General features: G+C 35.2%; 5 protein-coding genes across 7 annotated transcripts; 3 read left to right on the forward strand and 2 right to left on the reverse strand.

Moving 5' to 3' along the window:
- The first annotated feature begins 572 nt into the window (after positions 1–572).
- LOC140183247 (uncharacterized) lies at positions 573–1,118 on the forward strand. Its single transcript, XM_072231273.1, has one exon. The coding sequence runs from the start codon at positions 573–575 to the stop codon at positions 1,116–1,118; it is 546 nt and encodes a 181-aa protein (XP_072087374.1).
- Positions 1,119–1,169: 51 nt separating this feature from the next.
- Positions 1,170–2,051, forward strand: LOC140183248 (uncharacterized). The gene has a single exon (XM_072231274.1). It carries the CDS (start codon positions 1,170–1,172, stop codon positions 2,049–2,051), a length of 882 nt encoding a protein of 293 aa, XP_072087375.1.
- A 6,348-nt stretch (positions 2,052–8,399) lies between these two features.
- Positions 8,400–10,038, forward strand: LOC112783136 (divinyl chlorophyllide a 8-vinyl-reductase, chloroplastic). The gene has a single exon (XM_025825919.3). The coding sequence runs from the start codon at positions 8,588–8,590 to the stop codon at positions 9,836–9,838; it is 1,251 nt and encodes a 416-aa protein (XP_025681704.1). The 5' UTR covers positions 8,400–8,587; the 3' UTR covers positions 9,839–10,038.
- Positions 10,039–10,466: 428 nt separating this feature from the next.
- LOC112783137 (CASP-like protein 1D1) lies at positions 10,467–12,158 on the reverse strand. The gene is made up of 3 exons (XM_025825920.3): positions 11,734–12,158; positions 11,470–11,596; positions 10,467–10,902 (listed from the first exon to the last, which is right to left on the reverse strand). The coding sequence occupies exons 1-3, from the start codon at positions 11,955–11,957 to the stop codon at positions 10,678–10,680; spliced, it is 576 nt and encodes a 191-aa protein (XP_025681705.1). The 5' UTR covers positions 11,958–12,158; the 3' UTR covers positions 10,467–10,677.
- A 1,742-nt stretch (positions 12,159–13,900) lies between these two features.
- On the reverse strand, positions 13,901–20,459 carry LOC112783134 (purple acid phosphatase 23). Of its 3 annotated transcripts, XM_025825917.3 has the most exons (11): positions 20,043–20,459; positions 19,138–19,329; positions 17,980–18,316; positions 17,031–17,248; positions 16,738–16,928; positions 15,792–16,073; positions 15,087–15,209; positions 14,604–14,678; positions 14,442–14,504; positions 14,204–14,257; positions 13,901–14,105 (listed from the first exon to the last, which is right to left on the reverse strand). In XM_025825917.3, the coding sequence occupies exons 1-10, from the start codon at positions 20,347–20,349 to the stop codon at positions 14,243–14,245; spliced, it is 1,803 nt and encodes a 600-aa protein (XP_025681702.1). In that variant the 5' UTR covers positions 20,350–20,459; the 3' UTR covers positions 13,901–14,105; positions 14,204–14,242. The 3 variants fall into 3 exon arrangements, with proteins under 3 accessions (XP_025681702.1, XP_025681703.1, XP_072086965.1); XM_025825918.3 differs by lacking the exon at positions 14,442–14,504 and having other exon boundaries at positions 20,043–20,458; XM_072230864.1 differs by lacking the exon at positions 13,901–14,105 and having other exon boundaries at positions 14,203–14,504.
- Positions 20,460–20,918: the final 459 nt, after the last annotated feature.

The following is a 20,918-nucleotide window of genomic DNA, read 5'->3' on the forward strand; positions in this document are numbered from 1 at the left end:
AAAACACACCCATATGGATCACAAGCAACTTCAGCCATTGCCATAGGAGACCACAAGTCACCATTCACTCCCCAAGAAAGAAAAAATCAAGTTGATTGTCTGAAAAGCCATAGCCAAGGTCCGTGGAGACAGAGCTCAGAGAATGAAGGGAAAAGGATAGGCATGGACAACACATGGACCATGAGAGATGAACCAAAGAAGCGAATCAACGTTGACAACCATAAAAAGAAACATTCTTACAAGAACGAAAAAGGGCAGACTTATTATGTTGAGCTGGCATCAGAGGATGAAGAGGATGAGTCAAATGCAAGCAATCAAGTCAACAATAATATAAAGATTTGGGAAGAAGTCTTGAGCATAGGAATGCAGTACAACCTAAAAATCAAAAGGAAGCGTGAAGAGAGAGAAGTCAGGAATATGGAAGAAGCGAATTGGGATGAGGATCGAGTTTCAAGGAACACCAAAAGAATCAAGAACATGTTGATTCAAGAAGGAGGCAGTAGAGAAGTGGCAGAACAAGGAACAACAATCACGGCTGAGGAGGCGGGCCTAATCAAGCCCCACCCTCAGCCATGATTATCCTAAGTTGGAACTGTCGCGGTGTGGCGGTGACTGCGATAGTTTCTGAGCTAAACAATCTGTGTGTTAAGCACAAGCCGGCCATAGTATACCTTATGGAAACTAGATCTAAGGAGGAGAATATTAGGAAAATAGCTAGGAAGCTGCAGTTTAAAAATGTCTTTTGTGTAGAACCCCGGGGTATGTCCGGTGGTCTATGTTTATTATGGAATGAAAAAGTTGCTATTTCAGTTTACTCTTGGTGTCAAAACTTCATATCTGCCGATATTAGAAGTAATAATGGCCCTGAATGGAAATGTTGCTTTGTTTATGGAAATCCAATTTTCAAGAATAGAAGAAGAACTTGGCAAGCTCTAGGTGATTCAACAGATATGGTAGGCGAGCCAAGCTGCTTCATCGGTGACTTTAATGACATTCTAAGTCAAGAAGAAAAAGTTGGCAAGCACCCAAAACCACCAATTCAAATAGAGAAGTTCAAGGAGTTGGTGAACAAGAAGAACCTCATGGACATGGAGTTGAAAGGGAGCAAGTTCACTTAGTTCAGCAACCCAAGAGATGGTGTGGTAACGAGAGAAAGGATTGACCGAGCGATGGTTAACTGGGAATGGAGACAATTGTTCAACCATGCTAATCTCACAGCTCTTCCGGCCATATCCTCGGATCATTGTCCTCTCCTCCTTAACACTAGGCCGACCCAAAAAATCCCAAGACTCTTCAGATACGAAGCCTACTGGGATGACAAAGAGGAATGCAAGGAAGTTATCAAGGAAGGATGGATCAGAGGCAATGGCAATGCAAATGATTGGAATAGGTTAATCAACAAAACAAGAAATTGCATCAAGACCCTTAGGGAATGGAATAGAACAAGCTTTAGAAGGGCAGACAAGGAGATCGCAAGGTGGCAAGCCAAGATTCAGCAGCTACAAAACTCTTCTCATTCTCCCAACCAGCAAGAACAATTAAAGGAAGCAAAAGGAAAAATCAAGGAGCTATGGAAGCAAGAAGAGAAATATTGGGCGCAAAGGGCTAGAGTTAAATGGCTCAAGTGGGGTGATCGCAATACGGCCTTTTTTCAAGCTTCCACCATACAAAGAAGGGATAGGAACCGTATTGACAGGCTGCGGAACAATGAAGGAAACTGGGTGCACAAACAAGAAGATATTATGAGGCTTATAGAAGAGCACTACTCGGAATTATTCACATCTAAAAGAAGTACCAGTCAGCCTGATTGTTTTAAGAGTATTCCCAAGAGAGTGACCGAGATGATGAATAATGATTTGCTAAAGGAAGTTACAGAAGAAGAAATAAAGCAAGCAATATTCAGCATGGATGGATCTAGAGCTCCCGGGCCAGATGGTTTGAGTGGCCAATTTTACCAGAAGCATTGGAACACTATCCAAAAGGATGTCTGTGCAGCAGTGAAAATGTTTTTTAAAGAGGGTCATATCTCAAAGGAGATAAATGAAACTTAAATAGTGCTCATTCCTAAAGTTAAACAAGTGGAAACCCTGAATCATCTGAGGCCTATAAGCTGCTGCAACTATGTGTACAAAATCATCTCAAAGGTTATGGTGGCCAGGCTCCGAATCATCATGAACAAGGTTGTTTCTCCGATTCAGAGTGCTTTTGTTAGCGGAAGAATGATTCAGGACAACATTATCATTGTGCAAGAAGCTCTTCACAGGATCACCAGTACAGGAAAAGAAGCATCGCAGGATTTGGCTATCAAGCTAGATATGAATAAAGCGTACGACAGAGTGGAATGGAATTTTATTGAAGAAGCGCTCAAGGCCTTCGGTTTCCACCATGATTGGGTCAAGCTCACTATGGAGTGCATCAAAAGTGTGACATATAAATTCAAAGTTAATGGAATTCTATCCAGGGAAATAGTCCCTCAAAGAGGACTCAGACAGGGAGATCCTCTTTCACCTTATCTCTTTATCATTGCGGCTGAAGTGTTTACTATTCTTATGGATAAAGCGAGAAGTAGCAATCTAATATCCGGGGTGAAATTAGCCCCGGGTGCCCCGGTTATCACTCACTTATTATTTGCTGATGATTGCATCATTTTTTCAGGGTCGGAGGAGGAGGAAGTGTACCAACTGGTCCAAGTCCTCAACGAATATACTTCAGCATCCGGACAAATGATCAACTTGGAGAAATCAGGGATCATCTTCGGAAATCAGATCCCGATTCAAACCAGAGTCAACATAGAGGACATTCTTAATATTCCAGCTTGGGACAAACCGGGAAAGTACTTGGGATTACCAGCGCAATGGGAAAGATCAAAAAGCAAGGCTTTGGACTGGATAATGGAAAAAGTGGATGGAAAAATTGAAGGATGGAAAGAGAGGCTGTTGAATCAGGCAGGAAAAGAGGTGCTCATAAAGGCAGTCATTCAAGCAATCCCATCATACGCCATGAGTATACTAAAGTTTCCTAAGAACTTCTGCAACAAGTTAAATGCTAAAGTGGCTAAATTTTGGTGGAGGAGCCAAGGAAAAGAAAGAGGACTTCATTGGAGGGCTTGGACAAAGCTATGCATGAGCAAAATACAGGGAGGCTTAGGTTTCAAGGACTTTCAACACCAAAACACGGCTCAACTGGCCAAGCAAGCTTGGAGAATTTTTAAAAATCCAGATGCCATTTGGGTGAGAATCCTCAAAGCCTTGTACTACCCTAACTGTGAATTTTGGGAAGCCCAACCCCATCGGAGAGGATCATGAATATGGAATAGCATTCTTCATGGGAGGGAATTGCTAAAGAGCAAAGCCAAATGGAGCATAGGACAAGGAAGAAAAATCAATGTTTGGAGGGACAACTGGATACATGACACAAATAAAGCTCTCGACAAGGACAGCGATAAAGATCTAAGAATGGGGAATTTGATTTTAAATACAGGAGAATGGGACGTACCAAGGATTCAGAATACCTTTTCCCCTATCATTGCAGAAAAAATCATCAGAACTCCTATCAGCAGAATAGCAGAACAGGACAACCTGGTTTGGCCGTATAGACAAAATGGTGACTACACCGTTAAAACAGGATATCACATAGCAAAAAAAGAGGAAGAGGAAAATTTTCCAAAAGACAGGCCTTCATCAAGCACAATTATAGAAGATCTTTGGCAAGGAATTTGGAACATGAGAGTACCCCAAAAAATAAAGATGTTTCTTTGGCGAACAACCCACAATATCCTTCCGGTTAAAGCCAATTTGTTGATTAAAAAGGTAACTAACTGTAACCTATGTCCTGTTTGTTTTCAGGAAGTAGAGACAATGGAACATGCTCTGTTGCTTTGCGATTGGGCGAGGGCGGTTTGGTTTGGCTCGCAAGTACAATGTACACCATCAAAAGAGAATGTCAGCTCGGTTGGGGTGTGGTTACAAGAAATGTTCAGAGAATGCAATCAAGGGAGCAAAACAGAAGCTAGTCAGACCTGGAGCCGGATTGGCATCACTATGTGGGCCATTTGGAAAGCAAGAAATCGAAAAGTTTTTCAGAGTACAGAGCCTAATCCAGAAACCACTATCAACTACGCCAAAATGCTCGAACTAGATTATTTCAATGCAATAGAAAAGGAAGATAAAAGCACCACGGAACCTAACAGCAGGAAGAATGTACCTGTAATTTGGAGAGCCCCCCTCCAAATTGGCTCAAGCTGAATACAGATGCAGCATTTTCCAAAGAAACCAGAACAGGAACAGTGGCAGTAGTGATCAGAGATTGCAATGGAAGTCTCAGGGGAGGGACAACAGCAAATATCAAGACCAGCTCTAGCATCATAGCAGAAGCAACAGCCATCAGAGAAGCAATCATCCTAGTGGAAAACTTTAACATCGAAAATGCAACTATTGAATCTGATTGCCTACAATTAATTCAAGCTCTCAAAAATGGAGATACCTTGTGGGAAGCAGAATCAATAATCCAGGACATAAAAGTCATCCAGAAGAGACTCCCAAACTGTGGATTCTCCTGGACTCCTAGAGAAGGAAATGTGCTGGCACACACATTGGCATCTCTGAAAGCACAAAATCAATTAGCCAACCACTGGTCATCTTGCCCACCAAAGAAAATTGCAGAATTAATCAGAAATGAGAAGATTGGCTTACCTTTTCCTCTTCAAAGCCGTCGCATATAACCCTCCCAGTGAGATTCAGCATCCCTGCTTCATTGAACCAGCCTGCCGGAGTGACCCGCTGCTGAAGAATCATTAGAAGTCATTTAACTGCTCAATCTTAGCCAATTTCTTCAGGGCTTCAACGACATGTTCGTCAAATTGTGTTAGCATCTCCGTCATTGGCTCAGGCTCAAACCATTTGGACTGTATTGCCTTACCTATCTGCTCTAACCGTTGTGCTCCGCATCTAAGTTGTCATCCGTGTTGGCTCCTCCATTAAGAAACACGAGCCAAGAAGAAGGAAATCTATTTGCCTTATTACCGGCTACAGTGGAGGGAATATAATTTCAATTGGGATTAGAGTAGGTAGTGGGCTACGGGATCATTGTTTATGGGTTTGGGTTTGGTTCGGTTGGTTTCTAAAACCGAACACGTCCAAAAAAAAAAAAAAAAAAAACAATTTAATACACTCGATGATATCCCAGATCACAATTTTACAACAAGCCAATAAGTTATAGCTCAAATGACATAGTCTCCCATACTCACTTAAGAGATCATAGGTTCGAGTCTCTCTATATTCGATAAAAAAGGAAAACTCTCTTCCGATATTTTCTTGTCCACCTCTCTCTCTCTCCTTCTCTATGTCAGATCCGCGACGGATTAGTCGTTAACCTGTCGAGTTGAAAGACTTACGACTATAAAATAGAGTCGTGAGAATAGAATAACATAATATACCGAGAATAAGCCAAAAAAATAGAAATGCAAAAATTAATATTTTTATAAGTGATAAGTTAAAATAAATTATAAAAATTTAATTTATTTTTATTTAAAAATAAAAAAAATATAATTATAAAAATAATAAAAAATAAAATATATTTTTATTAGTATTTTTATATTTTTTTGTCAAAATAAATATAAAATATATTAATTTAATACTTTTAAATATAATATAAAATTTATATCGTCAAATATAATTTTGTTTTTTTGTATTCTTATTTTAGTGTTGCGTGTCTATAAACAACCTCAACCTATGAGTTTAAGGGTAAGACAATGCATAGAAGATGATGACATGTTCGGTGAGACATGAAGTAAAAGTTATGGAGAAATATTTACTATCATTCTCCGTTTGAAGTGATCATTTTTTCAATAAAAGCGTTATATTGTTTGAAGAGCCTCAAATTCTTGGCATTTTGTTTAAGAGCAGAATCAGAGAAAGTGAAGGCTCATCTAATCTAACTTTATATTTCTCATGCACTTCACTTTAGGAGAAAATATAGATATAAATATACAAATATTAAAAACATACATATAAGGAGATACAAAAATTTTATTTTATTTAATAATTATACACAAGATAGAATATAAATTACAAATGTAATATTATTCTTATTCCAAAAAAAAAAAATTACCACCATCATCACTATTAAAGATAGAAATAAAAAAATTTATGTCTTAATCTTTGTGTCTTAGTGTTGAGTTAAAAAATTAACTAAATTAATTAATGATAACAAACATTAATTTATTAGGCAAATTAACTAATGAGTTTTGATTATTTTGGTTGAAGTGACACAAATCAATTTAGCAGCTCAATTAAATGAAATTAGAACAAGGCTGGTGGGCTGATAATACAAGCGAAGCCCAAAAGAAAACAAAGCTGAGAAATCAAAATGGATTGCCAAATGAATTGATCCAATCCAAATCCGTTAGCAAGGCAAATCCCTCCCATGTGCTTTTGCCAAAAGCAATGTACACTTTCTCCCTCTTGGTCAGAAATCAGAAAAAGAAAGAGAGAGTTTTTTCCCTAAACTATTCACCAAAGAAGTAAGAAAGAGAAGGTTAAGCAAATGGTAGAAGTCTAATCACCCACATCAATCTGTATCAAGAAGAGGTCAGAAGTTAAAGGTGATTTTATTTCCTTCTACATACATCTCATTTTCTTCTCTTCTTCCCAACTCTCTGCCAGTCCAAAAATGGGATACAAAGAAAAGTTGATTTATGTTCTAAACTGCTGTGTATATATGGTCACAAGCAGGGGCGGAACTAGATAAAAGATTAGAGGGGGCCAAAAATATTTATATAATAAAATAAGACTAAAATAAAATTTTAAGAGGGGCTAAACTGAAATTTACATATAATTTACATGTAAAAAATTAAAATTAGAGGGGGTCATTGCCCTCCTTTGCTACAATGTCACAAGTGTATCTTGGAGACCAAGTTGTATTTCAATGGCTAAGATCTGGGTTTACCATTGAAAGACTTTTTCTATTTGCTTTCCTATGACTTTCGATCAACAAGAGAAGGTCAGAGAAAAAGTTTCTATTTTGAGGAATTGATGGGAAAAAAGTGAGATAGTGGGTTGATGAAGCACAAAACTCAAGAAATTGACCTAGGGAGAACAACCCAACAACATGCAAGGAGATAAAAGAAGATTTTTCTTCACTCAGAAGACAAGGAGAGAAAACCAATGTTCTTGAGGTGTATGTTCTGAGAAGTTATCTCTGAGAGAGTTTATCAATTTGGACAGTACCTTCTTTCAAAGAGGCATTCCGCCAAAATGAAAAACTAAATCAGAGTTGTGCAAATCTGGTTTATCACATAGCAAAGAGGTTGTTGAAGAAGTCAATCTCCTTCATGTTTTATAGATTGTAATGTACTTTTCTATGTTTATCTTTCTGTATTTTCTTGAGTGAAAAGGCATATTGAGAGAGCTCAAGTAAAAACCAATGATTGGAAAGAGGCTGAGTGATACACTTGAGAGAAAAGTCTAGAGTTATCTCAGATTTCTTTAGGTTGTGTATGTGGCTTGTATTTTATACCTGTGAGGTACCACTTTCTTAGTTGGGTTAGCACTAAGAGTGAATAGTTAGGTATTAGCATAACCAAGTCAAGTTAGGTTAGAACTTAAGTGTGAAAGGATTGTGTCAATCCTGTGGAATTAGTGTATATAATACTTTAACTATAGTGGAAATTCTACCACTGTTGTGGTGGAGACTGGACGTAGGTTGCATAGCACAAGGCAACCGAATCAAGATACATGATGGTGTCAGCTTCTCTCTTCCCTGTTCTGTTCTATTTTCTGATATTCATGAGACAAAACGAAATTGTCTCATAAATTTTTAGTTCAAACAGATTCAGATTGCAAGTTGATTTTAAAAGGGTTATTGCAGTAACACAAAAGAAGGCCATAGATTCAACCCCCTTCTCTAAGTCTTCTACAACCTTCATTTAGTATCTCAATTAAGTGACAATATACAAATTTTATGTATTTAAAAATCAAATATAAAATATGAGTGTGAATGTGTCGCTGTATCTCAAAATTTGGTGGACACACTCACTAATAAACACTGTCAGATAGAACAAAACCGATAAGAGACTCGTTCGTCAAAGATAGAGACAACAAATATATGTAAATATTTTTTTTTATCTAAAATATTTATTCTTAATAATTTAAGTAAAGAAATAAATAAATAAATAAATAAATTATTTTATAATTAAATTAATTTTTTTATGAGATTTTAATTTTTTAACTTATATTAATAAATTATTAGACTAATTTAATTAAATTTTATTACTAAATAACTTAGTGATATATTAAGTGAAGAGAAAGTAAATAAATATTACAAGAAGTTGCATCCAATTGGACAAAGTAGCGCATAGACCCCACATAATCTCCTCAACACCATCTATGTGGATTCTCCTCTCTCTCACTTTTATTCCAACTTAACACTCCTGCTTCATTCAATCATTCTCCACCTCAAATTCCATCCATCCCTCCGTTCTAATTCCCACTTCACTTTTGTTCTTGTTTTTCCTACTTGTCAATCTAATTCTTCTGAGTCTCTTACCATATGCAACACTCATTCATAGTTTCTTCATCCCTGCCTAAAAATGTCCCTTTGTTTCTCTTCCAACTTGATCACACTCCATTCACCAAAGCATCAAAACCTTTTCATAAACTTCTCTTCAGAGCCTTCTCAATGCTTCAAGCTATTCCGGATAAGCTCAACTACTCCTTCAACAAAATCCTTTAAACCCATCAAATTTAGCAATGAAAGATTCAAACTTTATGCTTCTCTGACACAATCTCAAGCTGTTGAGGCCACCCAATCCTCATTTAGGGACAAGAGTCCCAAAGATGTTAATGTTTTGGTGGTGGGATCAACTGGGTATATTGGAAATTTTGTGGTGAAAGAATTGGTAAGAAGGGGTTTTAATGTTGTGGCTATTGCTAGGGAGAGGAGTGGAATTAGGGGCAAAAATGACAAAGATGAGACCTTGGCTCAGTTAAGAGGTGCCAATGTGTGCTTCTCAGATGTTACCAATTTGAATACTTTTGAGGAATCTCTGAAAAATTTAGGGTTTTCATTTGATGTTGTTGTGTCATGCCTTGCAAGTAGGAGTGGTGGAGTGAAGGATTCATGGAAGATTGATTATGAGGCAACAAGGAATAGCCTTGTTGCTGGTAAGAAATTTGGTGCTTCACATTTTGTGCTGCTTTCTGCAATTTGTGTGCAGAAGCCTCTCCTCGAGTTTCAGCGCGCCAAGCTGAAATTCGAGGCAGAGTTAATGAAGGAAGCTGAAGAGGGTGGATTCACTTATAGCATAGTTAGGCCTACTGCATTTTTCAAGAGTTTGGGTGGTCAGGTTGAGTTGGTGAAGGATGGGAAGCCTTATGTGATGTTTGGAGACGGTAAATTATGTGCTTGTAAGCCGATTAGCGAGCCGGATTTGGCCTCTTTCATTGTGGATTGTGTGATGAGTGAGGACAAGATCAACAGGGTGTTACCAATTGGGGGGCCAGGGAAGGCACTAACTCCATTGGAGCAAGGGGAGATGTTGTTTAAGCTCTTGGGAAAGGAGCCTAAGTTCTTGAAGGTTCCAATTGGGATAATGGACTTTGCCATTGGTGTTCTTGACTTTCTGGTTAAGGTATTTCCTTCGCTGGAAGATGCAGCCGAGTTTGGGAAAATTGGAAGGTACTATGCGGCCGAGAGTATGTTGATTTTGGATCCGGAGACAGGAGAATATAGCGATGAGAAGACGCCTAGCTATGGAAATGATACATTGGAGGAGTTTTTCGCAAGGGTGCTAAGGGAGGGAATGTCTGGTCAAGAACTAGGTGAGCAAACAATATTTTAATGTGGCTATGGTTAAGTAACCGATTTTGTTTATATAAATGCATGCATTCAACTATAGGCACTGTAATAGAAGTTACAAGTTAAAGCTTTTTATTGAAGAAATTCAAATTTCATGGGCTTCATCTCTAGTTGCATAGGAGTTTAATCCCCCTTGTTAATAAATTGCCTGTCAATACTAATAGCTAAGTTTGATCTTCTAAAGTTCTGGTAATTTGAATGGGATGTGTGCATGTTAATTTAATGCTCATATCATAAATTTGAATGTGCAGTTGCTACTGAGAATTGGTTACTCAAAAGTGAGAAGCTTTTGCCTAAACCATGGTTTGGAATTTTTCATTAGAAACTAACTAAGCATGCTATATGTCCAATACTCAAGAGTCTTGACCAAGAGATACTGATATAAGTTCTTAGAATCTGCACTATTACAGAATGAAATAGTTGCATAATATATATTATATATATATATAGAAAGAAAGAAAAGGGCTTAACACAACAAAATGGAGCCTAGTACTAGTTAAAGAAACAAAACACAAAGTACTCCAATAAAACGTACTCAACCAAATAATCTCTATGATGCATTAATAGTATAATAACTTGATCATGGTATAAATAAATATAACTAATCTCTCTTTAGGGACACCAAATCGTTTTAGTTTTATTATCACAAAATACAAAATCATTCAAGGGACAAATAGAATGCAAAGTACAACTGAATAAGCACCTCTGCAGCAAGACTCACAAACAAAGTAACACAACTGGCTAAATTTCTTAACAATGTGACTCTGGAAGAGAGTTGAGTGCATATGTATTGGTGAACGATCTATATTTCCCTTCAATGATCTATTTGGGGACATGAGTGTGAAGGGTGTAAGCTGAAAGCCATATGAGCAAGACATTGACAATGTTGCCGAACAAAGCCGCGGCTATGGAGCCTGCAAGATGCCTACAGAACTTGTCATACACATTGCAAACTTTGATCCAACCGACGTGGCTGTTTCCCTTCAAACCAAGATATGCAATGCCTCCAGCTGTTCCTGTAGCTGAGGCTACTATCCCCAGTATAAGCTGCATAGTGTCATTATGGTAAATAAACAGTGTATCTCGTAATTTGTTGTGTTTTGCAGGGGCAAAGTATGGTGACATCTTCTAAGATTTGGTAAAATTCATCACAACTCTCCTCTATTTGTGCTTGTGACATTCATCTTGTTAAGGAAGGTCAGGGTTAAGTGTTATGTTTTATGAAATTCAAGGGTACCAAATGTGTTATAATCTAAATTAATCATGTTACTTGTATATAAAAAATCAACCATCAATCAGTTATAGAAGTATGTATTTGGCATCTCATGAAATTTTATTATACTATTATTGTAAACAAGTTTGAGAATTTGTCTATTGAAGGTTTGATTATTCTACTATGACAGATTTGATTATTCTGGTGACTAATTATTTAATTAAAAAACTATGTAAATATACACAATACATAGTGATTAATTTGGTAGCTGATTTTTAGTGTATATAGAGCATTTTGAATTCGAGGCGAGGATAACTCGTCCTTAGAATTATGAAAAGTAAGAGCACAGAGAAAATATGAGTAGCAAGGTGAAAATAAAGAAGAGTTATTTGGATATTTACCGCATCACAGAGGAGAAGGTGGAAGAGGAACTTCAATTTGTGTTGAGGCTTTTGGATAACAGAGATTGATACAATAGTAGTGAGGAGGCCATACAATCCAGAAACACTGAATGCAGAAACAAAATATCTGCATGCAAAGCAGTTGATATATTCAAACACTTATTTAGTATCTGAATAAACCTTTCATGGTGAAAAATGTTAATTTGTACATAGAGCATATGTTTTCAAACAACAAAAAATGGACACAAAAATTCTACAACTTACACAAGGGCTGGTGAGTATTTGAACTTGGCAGGGTTTGGCACAGGCACACCTTGGAATAGCACTAACTCAGTTTGATCACTAGAGACAATGGAAGCAACAGCAGACACTGATGCACCAAACAACAGAAATCTTAGTATGACATCAATCTTAGAATAATCCAAAGCAGCTAGAGGAATTGGAGCTGATGATGATTTCACAGGCTCTGTACTTGTGGTAGAAGCCATATAATGAATACACTGATACTTGAAAAGTGTATATAAATTTCTTAGCTGGTTATGGAGATTGGTTTGGAATTTGAGGGAGAAAGAAATGAAGAAAAGGTGTAAAAACAAATGGGGTGGAGTTCCCTCCACGCCAAAGTTGTTTATTTAAGAAGATTGAATAGCTTGATCGTTAGTTAAAGCCTTAAAAGGTTCACATAAAAGACATTTTGGGGGTGTCATATAGCCTTCATAACCATGGATTTTTATAAGGTCTGTATCATGTTGTCTTTTCTCCAAACAGCATATATGTTCATCTTGGATTTCTTTCTTGACTAGTACTATTGTCTAGAATTGATATGTTTAATTTGGTTGTATTTCAACCAATTTGGATCGGTTGACTGGTCTGCTCACTTCACTTAAATGAGTGACTGGTCTGCTCACTTCACTTAAATGAGTGTCGGATGTTTGAATCTTACCTTGTATATAACAACTTATTGATCTGTGACAGATTAATCTTTAGCCTATCGGATTGAAAGATATAGTCAGTAACAAAAAAAATTAGTTGCATTTCAGTTTTATTGGAAATTTTATTTCTATTGGTTTCGCTGATTTTTAATATGTCAATTACATATTAATTGATATCCGATTTTTTTTTTTTTTTGGTGACTAATTGATATCCGATTTGAAATATATGATTTTCACTATATTATAATATAATTCAATTATTTGATCGATAAAATATATATCATCCTATAAGAGTTATGTGCGATGTAATTTTACCCGGTGCCAAAGGAACTTACCATCCACTTCATACGTTTCTATAACTGCTGTAATGGAAATTTGAATCAAACTTTCAGACAGTGGCTCTTAATTGAAAATATTCAAATCAAGAAATAATGGATAGCTCTCTTGACTGTATTAGTAAGCATGCTCTCCCACTTTCCACATTTTCAGTTTAAAAATAATTTAGAAATATAATTATGTTTCTAATTGTTAGTGGACTTCTCTATTATTATTATTATTATTATTATTATTATTATTATTATTATTATTATTATAGAACTTGTATGGCGCAAAATCAATAAAATTGATGAATGTGCAAGTCTGACTAAGAACAAAATATCATCTTCACCTATATATTAACCAATAAACAAATTATTAGCTTGCAAGTTAATTAGTTTTATTTAAGAGTTTAATTTTAATATACTTACAGAAAAACATTTTATACAGCATTCATTCTTTTGAATGATTATTCACGTGATCATGGTAAAAGGTAGTTATTTTACCGTGTATCAAAATTAAATTCTTTATTTAATACCATACAAACAATATTCTTCAAAAACATATTTACCAAATCAACCAAAGTATATATATTATGTAATATGTTAAAATATAAAATATACATTTAAAAATATTTTTGGTGTACATAGAATATTTTTCTTAATCAAATAATACTTTATTTTTTCTGAAAGCGACTTAATTCTTAGAGAGGACATTTAATTACTATACTTTAGTTACTAGGTGCTCCTAGTCAGAGGCGTAAATTATGTTTTATTATGAATTTTGGAATTTGCTAAGCTAAGTTCAAGTGCACAATGATGTAAAGTTTCACTTCTCAAGACACTGCTCTTTTTGGTCAAAGCAACTTCTAATGATAATTGATAAGGGGCAGAATAGTCTCTCTATCTCTCTTTTTTTAATTTTTAATTTTTAATTTTATTTGTTGTCATTAGACCACATTCTCATGATTTAAAACTATATTTTTAAAGTAAAATAATAATTTTAGTCCCAAAAATATAATTTTGGACAAAATAATTTTAAAAATTTGGATATTTTTGCCTCCAAAGAAGATTATCCGAGTCTAATAAAATTCTTTCCAACAGCATCTCTTTAGATTCATTGAAATAATTCCAAAATAAAATAGCTTGAAAATCAAACCACCACTTGACTAACCACACAATATATATTCGCTTGAATTAAATTTTATTATTTTTATCAAATTGGATCTTGTGTCTATAATATGAATCTATAACCTTTATGTTATACCACAAGAGAAAAGGAAAAAAGAGTAATCTGTGACAAATTAGTGAAATTACATATAGGTTGAAAACCATGTTCAAAATCCTTAACTATTAAATCTGATTGATTCTATACATGATTCTTTTCTTCCTGCATTCAGAAAACCAAAATCAGATATGACACTAGGAAAATTAGCAAATGTATTGAAAGCTGAAAGTGTGAAGCATAATTGTGTAGTTTATCCTTACCGCTATCTTACAAGAATTATAAGAGGGATTGTCCAAATCTTAGTTCCAAGCCAGCTTCAAAATGAGGTTTAAAGAAACAAGGAAAACAGTAAGGAGCTAAAGAGAACAAGTATTCTTTTTTATAATTAGTACAAAACAAAATTGTTGCATATAATTTTTTTTCTCTTTTATTGAAGACATAAGAGAAATGCAAATACTACCAGAGAGATACAGACAAGAGGAACAATATCTCGTTTACCTGAGAATATAGACCAAATATAAAGAGAACTCCAAGGATTTGTGATATAATAGAAAAATAATCCTGGGTTATCAGATTCAGGTGGTTCAGATATCAATTCTCTTTTGATAATTAAAATGTAGCTTTAGAGAGTAAAAGTAGGAGATTATGGATGTAGCTTACCAGAGAGAGGCGGCCGGGAGCAGCTGAGAAAGAGGATGTTTGATGTGTAGGCAATTGCTGTGACTGTGATTGTGACTGTTAAGAAATGCAAAAGAAGATTGACTAAATTAATTTCCATTCACTACCCATTAATGTAACTTCAATTATAAACATATTATTAGGTTTTATTTATTTAATTAATTAATTAGGACTAAAAGCCCTGCCAAAAATAAAGCTACAACTCAAGCTTGAAAAATAGTTGTCTACCAGATTACAAAGAGGCAAAAATTAGTAATGCTTTCTGTTGTACAAACCAAAATCCATCACTGTTTATTACTTTCTTTAATGTGTGTTTTGTGTTTTAAAAGTCATATATTGAAGCAGATGGAGTGACATTTAGAATGAATTAGTAGATAAAGGAAAGCATAAAATCCTCATATATAGTTTCATATACAGGGGTAAAACATAATCTTAAAAGGTCTAAAGCTTCAGTATGGAACATACTTTTGAATCTTTCAAGCACAATTCAGGCTGTCGAACAATGTAAATCTGGTCACCAACTGCATCTTCTTTGTAACTATCTTGATTTCGGTGCCAAGTCCATAATGCATATGTAGAATTCACCACCTGCAATAAAATATGAATGTTAAATGTTTGAGAAAAGAATAAATACCATGTTACCTGAGAGTTAATGGACTTAACCTTGTCATAAAATAATGTGAAATAGTGAATCCAATTGTAGATTATAATCACAAAAAGGGGAAGTTCTTTTAGGAAGATTTTTTTGGTACTTTATATCTTTAAGACGCATCAGTAACAATAGTGACATTGGAGGGATAAACTAAATGCCCATGAAGATAGTTGCTGTTCAGAATTGAATACATAGACATATCACATAATAATAAGACTCCAAGAATAGCATCATTATGACAACATACTAAAATCATTAAATCCCTTGATTAAGCTAGCTGAACCTTGGGACTGGTCTACAATATAAATATTAAAGGAATTGCAAATAGTACTAATTAAGAATGATCAAATTGAAGCTATAGCATCATCATTAGCTGGAACTGAAATTTCCATGAGATTGGGGTAAAAAATTTTTATTGATTAAATAAATCATTGGAACTCCTAAAGTGACACTATCCAATATCAGATTTTGAAACACAAGAATGAAAATTTCACAATACCTAAAATCGAAGACTTTACCTCAAGAATCCCATGTCCAAAACTGCTTTCTCTAAATGCGCTCCATTCAGGTTGTTTGCTCCAACAAAAGTTCCCTTTGGCAGGACCAGAGGAAAAATTCGAGTGGCAAACTGGTCCGATTTCTGGTATATTGTCTCCAGGTGAAGGACACTTTCCTGGGTCATCAGCATGATCAACATCTACTTTCTCAATATTTCCACCATCTCCAACAATTATGTAAACAGGTCCACATTTATCCAATGTGTAATTGTAAACTCTATTCATCCTCTCATAAGCATGAACCTGCGTGATGGAAAAAATGTAACACTTTTATTGAAACCATAGGAGAAAACTACATCCAAAGCAAAATTTATTTAAGAAAACACCATTCCAGAGAATTCTTTCTCAAAGGACAAAATTCAATTGAAGAGGAAAAATAAAAAGTAAAAAATCACTTCCAAAGGTATTGCACCTTCAACATTTTTCAGTGAAGAACATGTAATAAGCATCAAAACTGATATTACATATCTTAATTTCCTAACAGGGTTAAAATCACTCGATCATCATATATTCATTTGAAATTAAATATGCATAAAGTTTGCAACTACTCTTCAAACAGGTATATGCATCATTCATCATAAGATTTTCAAATTATTCACCTAAATTTGGCTGCCTAAAATGCAGATAGTGAACTCATTCAGACCTTCAAAGTGACAATGTGGTGCTGGAACCAATTCCCTAATCAAAACCATGACTAATTATTTTGGATTCCATTCGATTTATATGATCATTATATGATTAATTGAAAGATTCAACTAGTTAAAACATAGTGATACCAAAAAAATAGAATAAAAATAAATATATATAAAAAAAAGGAAAAAAATCTTGGATATTTAAACAATGGCATCGAATTATTAATAAGTTGATGTTCTACAATTGATAACAAAATAGAGTAATTTTAACTTACATGACCATTAAAAACAATGTCAACACCATATTGATAGAGAAGTGCTTCCATTTCCAATCTCATACACTCGAATTCCTGATAGTGTGAAGCATAGCTATTATACCAAGGTGGATGCCAGGCAGCTACAAGCCAAGGGGTTACACTCCGGTCGAGACTTTGCAGATCTTGCTTCAGCCATGCAAACTGTGCACCTAGATTGAAGATCCAAGTACACATAACAAGTTGTATCTACACATAAGTTATTTTTGTTGAATGGTTTGGAAAAAGGTAAAAAAATTAACCCTATCAATTACCGGTACTATTATAATCAGCATATGCTCCCAGCATAATGAAGTGTATGCCCCCAGCATCAAAAGAATAATACAAGTTGCTTTTGGATCCACTTTCTTCAGCAGGGACTGCGAATCTTGTCAAATATGACTTGAATGTGATGCCATCGACTTGTGGTTCAATCTCATGATTCCCTTCAATAACCATCATTGGAATTTTTGATGTCAAAGGCTCCATAAACCTGATGTATTAAAAAGCAATGAATAAATCATAATCTCTTTGGAGTTCGGAAATCAAGTATTTCACATGATGGATATCATTATTAACAATGTGAGGCATATACAACAACCAAGGAGAAGAAGGATTAGCTGATATCTGAGTGCTATGCTACTATACAAAGGATGGTCAATGCTTACTAGTATCTGTGAAAGAGTGGAACATATTGATGCAGAATAGGAAAGGAATAAAGTGGTAATGAATATGGATATTAGGATCATTAGGTATATAATACATCATGAGCATAATACATATATGATCTATAAAGAACACTAAGATGTTGTTTAATCTATGTAGCCAACTCCATCTACTGGGATAAGGCACCAAGTAGTTGTTGTATGCAGATTTAGATCAAACAGGCAATTTAATAATTGGCTTACAAATTTTTTGCTTCTGTACAGTGTAGCAAAACCAAATTTAAAGTGTATCAGAATCTAATTAAGTTCTATGTTGGAGAAATTTATCTCATTCTCAAATTGAAAAATCTAGTTGCATATCCAGCTAAATCTGCAAAGTGATATTTACTTTGGTTATTGTTTTGTTCAACATACAGTTGTTAGTATGCTCAGCTAAAGACTAGAATACTTATGTTTCCCGGGCATAAGTTCAAAATATCAATGTAGGTAACCGAAAGACTAGATTATATTATGTTTCCGGGGCATAAGTTCAAAATATCAATGTAGCCATGTAGGTTACCTTCCCCATGCATCCCACCGCGGCTGATACGTCTCTCTGATAGGTGCATCCGGAAATGCGCAAGAATAACAAGAAGCTCCTTTTCCACCAGTTGTCAAATACTGATTTGCATACGTTAAGTCTCCAACCATTACGATCATGGAAGGATCATTGTAAGTTAAGTGATCAATAGTTGTGCTAGAATTGCTTGTGAGGCCCAAATCTCCAATAACTGCAATTCGGCTGGGATAATTGTTTGGACTAGGCCTCGGAAAAGTCTCAAAAACATGCTCTTGACTCATAGCTGGAATAGTGCTATCCCCACATTTGTAATAGTATCTGATTCCTGGTTCAAGGCCTATGCAAGAAAGAAATTTCTTTGAAGTACTTTGGCAAACTGAATAACACATTGGATTCATAGCACTTGTAATATTCCTTTTGCTATCATATTCAACGATCATCACAAAAATATTATATTGTGCATCTTCATAAATGAGTACCATAAAACATTTCATGTTCTCATAAATATTACTTCAAATGTGTTCCAACATATGATGGGATTGAGATATGATAGATGATATGATGCAAAATACTTCACTTTTACTCACATATATGTATGTAGTTGCTCCAAATATTGTTATCTTAAGCTTCTTAAATTTGTGAATAATTTTGTAAGTATTGTACTGTTTTGTGTTCAATACTCATATTCTTATTCGCAAAACATAGAATAGAAGATATTATTAGAACAAGCATAATATATGAAGAATGGATCAAGATCCTCTAGAGTGAGGAAGTTAGTAAAGTGATAAAGTGAGGAGTTAATCACTCTTAAATTAAGATAGTGGGGTACACATTTCAGGGAAGTTACAAAATCAATGGTGATTAACCCTTCACTTTACTACTTTACCAACTTCTTTACTTTAGAGGATCCAAATTCATGAAGAATAGATGTTCCAGAATGCATAGCATACATAAAGAAGCAACTCTGATAGACCATACAAACAGAACACCATAGTTGAAGAATCTTATAAAAGGAATATACTTTCTACTAGTTCATTATACAAGTAAATACTTCTAAGTTCTATCCAATAATTGACTATAGTTTTGGTACCAAACAAGCACTATCATCAACCATTGAAGATCGTAATGAGATTAAAACAGCAAGAAATTGAAAAGTACCTTTGAGTTTGACATGGTGAATAATGCCAGAGGTGTAGTTCCAAAGGCCTTCAAAGGGGTAGAATTGGTTATAAACAAGTGAATCACCTTTTGCAACACTTGTGTACTTGCCACTCTCTTTACCATACCACACCTCACTTTTAACAGATGCAGGATCAACTGGCGTCACATTAAGACCAATCTGTGCATCCCCTTAACCAAAAGGGCAAAACCATCCCATTAACAACTTTATGTTTTATTATAACAACAACAACAACAAAGCTATATCCCACTAGGTGGGCTCAGCTACATGGATCAAACGATGTCATGGAGCCTTATTATGTATCATGTCTACAGTGAAACTCTCTTTTGACTACCTTGTGTATGCTTTTATTAGTTTATTATAACATTATCATAAAAGAAATTAAAAAAATAGAAAACTTTATTGATTTCGAGTCTTCGAGATTGGAAAAATCTTATGTAGGGAGTTGGGAGGAGTAACCACACTTCTTTGAATTGGATTGTTCAGATTGCATATAATAGCGTCTAGATACCGGCGACAAAGATAAACTATACTATTATGTTTTAGCCTATCAAATTTTATCATACATGAGACAAGTAGAACACTCTTAACAATGTAAACACTAGATGATTAGATTAGATGACTGTATAAATTCATGAAAATTAAGCTAACTCTAAGAAACTAATAGCTAAACTAGCTAGTTAAGTTAACCCTATCCATGAATTTTCTTCTCTGATTCAGCCATCATAATCATAACATAAGAGTTCAGAAACAAAATGTTCCTATAATAATTCTTATCCCTGATCACTATTCTAAGGAGCAAGAACACAAAAAGGCAAAACCCTAGAAACAAAATGTTACTACTGAGAAATGTGAATTGGTGAGAATGAGATAGATAAAGTACCAGTGACCCAGGATATCCACATGGAAGTTGGTGAAGAAATTGCAAGCGCAATCTGCTCCGGGAAATTCGAGGTCACGTTCTTTCTGAGCCTTGGATTGGTCATCGGCAAGTCATCACTGCCTTTTCTGAGTGACGAATCGAACCGCCGAGTCACCGGCTCAAACGGACCGTCTAAGGTGGTGGGTATCGGTGGCACTGCGACTGCCACCTTCATGCTGGTGAAAATGTTGATCACCAAAACTATTATGGTGGAAGCCATTTTCATTTTCATTGTCTTGTGTTGGATCCTATGCGGATACTGATTCATTAACTTACAAGACTTGAGTTTGAAGCTATAATTTAATGATGCTAGTGTTGGTTCTAATGTGATGTGAGAGTCATACCATATTTATTGGAATATGCTGCTTCTTGTTCTTATTCTTCTTACTTCTTTTATTGTTTTTCAAAATAATAATTAGTAATTAATAATGATAAATGAGTAGTCAATTCGCCATTCAAAAGAGTTGGTTGTTTATTCAAAGTCAACGATGGAATCTCTCTATCACTCAGTTAAATGTTCTTTATACCATCTTGCTTCTTATACTCTGAAACCAAAGTAGAATTCAGAGGACAAGTGCATAATGGGAAGATTCCAAAAAATGATTGTTGCGATAGTCAGGTGGAATCAATTTTATGTGAAGTTAGGGGTGGCAACGGGGCGGGTTTTTGCTCTACCCGACCCCGCCCCACCCTACGAAAAATCCGCATCAAATCCGCCCCACCCTATTTGCGGGTTGTAAAATGTTAAACCCTAACCCGCCCCTGCAGGTACCCGCCCCGCCCTTATAATTATTAAATCCAACAAATAAAATTAAATTTTAAAAATTATATAACCAT

The sequence above is a fragment of the Arachis hypogaea genome, chromosome 20 (genome assembly GCF_003086295.3).
Source record: "Arachis hypogaea cultivar Tifrunner chromosome 20, arahy.Tifrunner.gnm2.J5K5, whole genome shotgun sequence".
In the NCBI taxonomy this organism is placed as follows: Eukaryota; Viridiplantae; Streptophyta; class Magnoliopsida; order Fabales; family Fabaceae; genus Arachis; species Arachis hypogaea.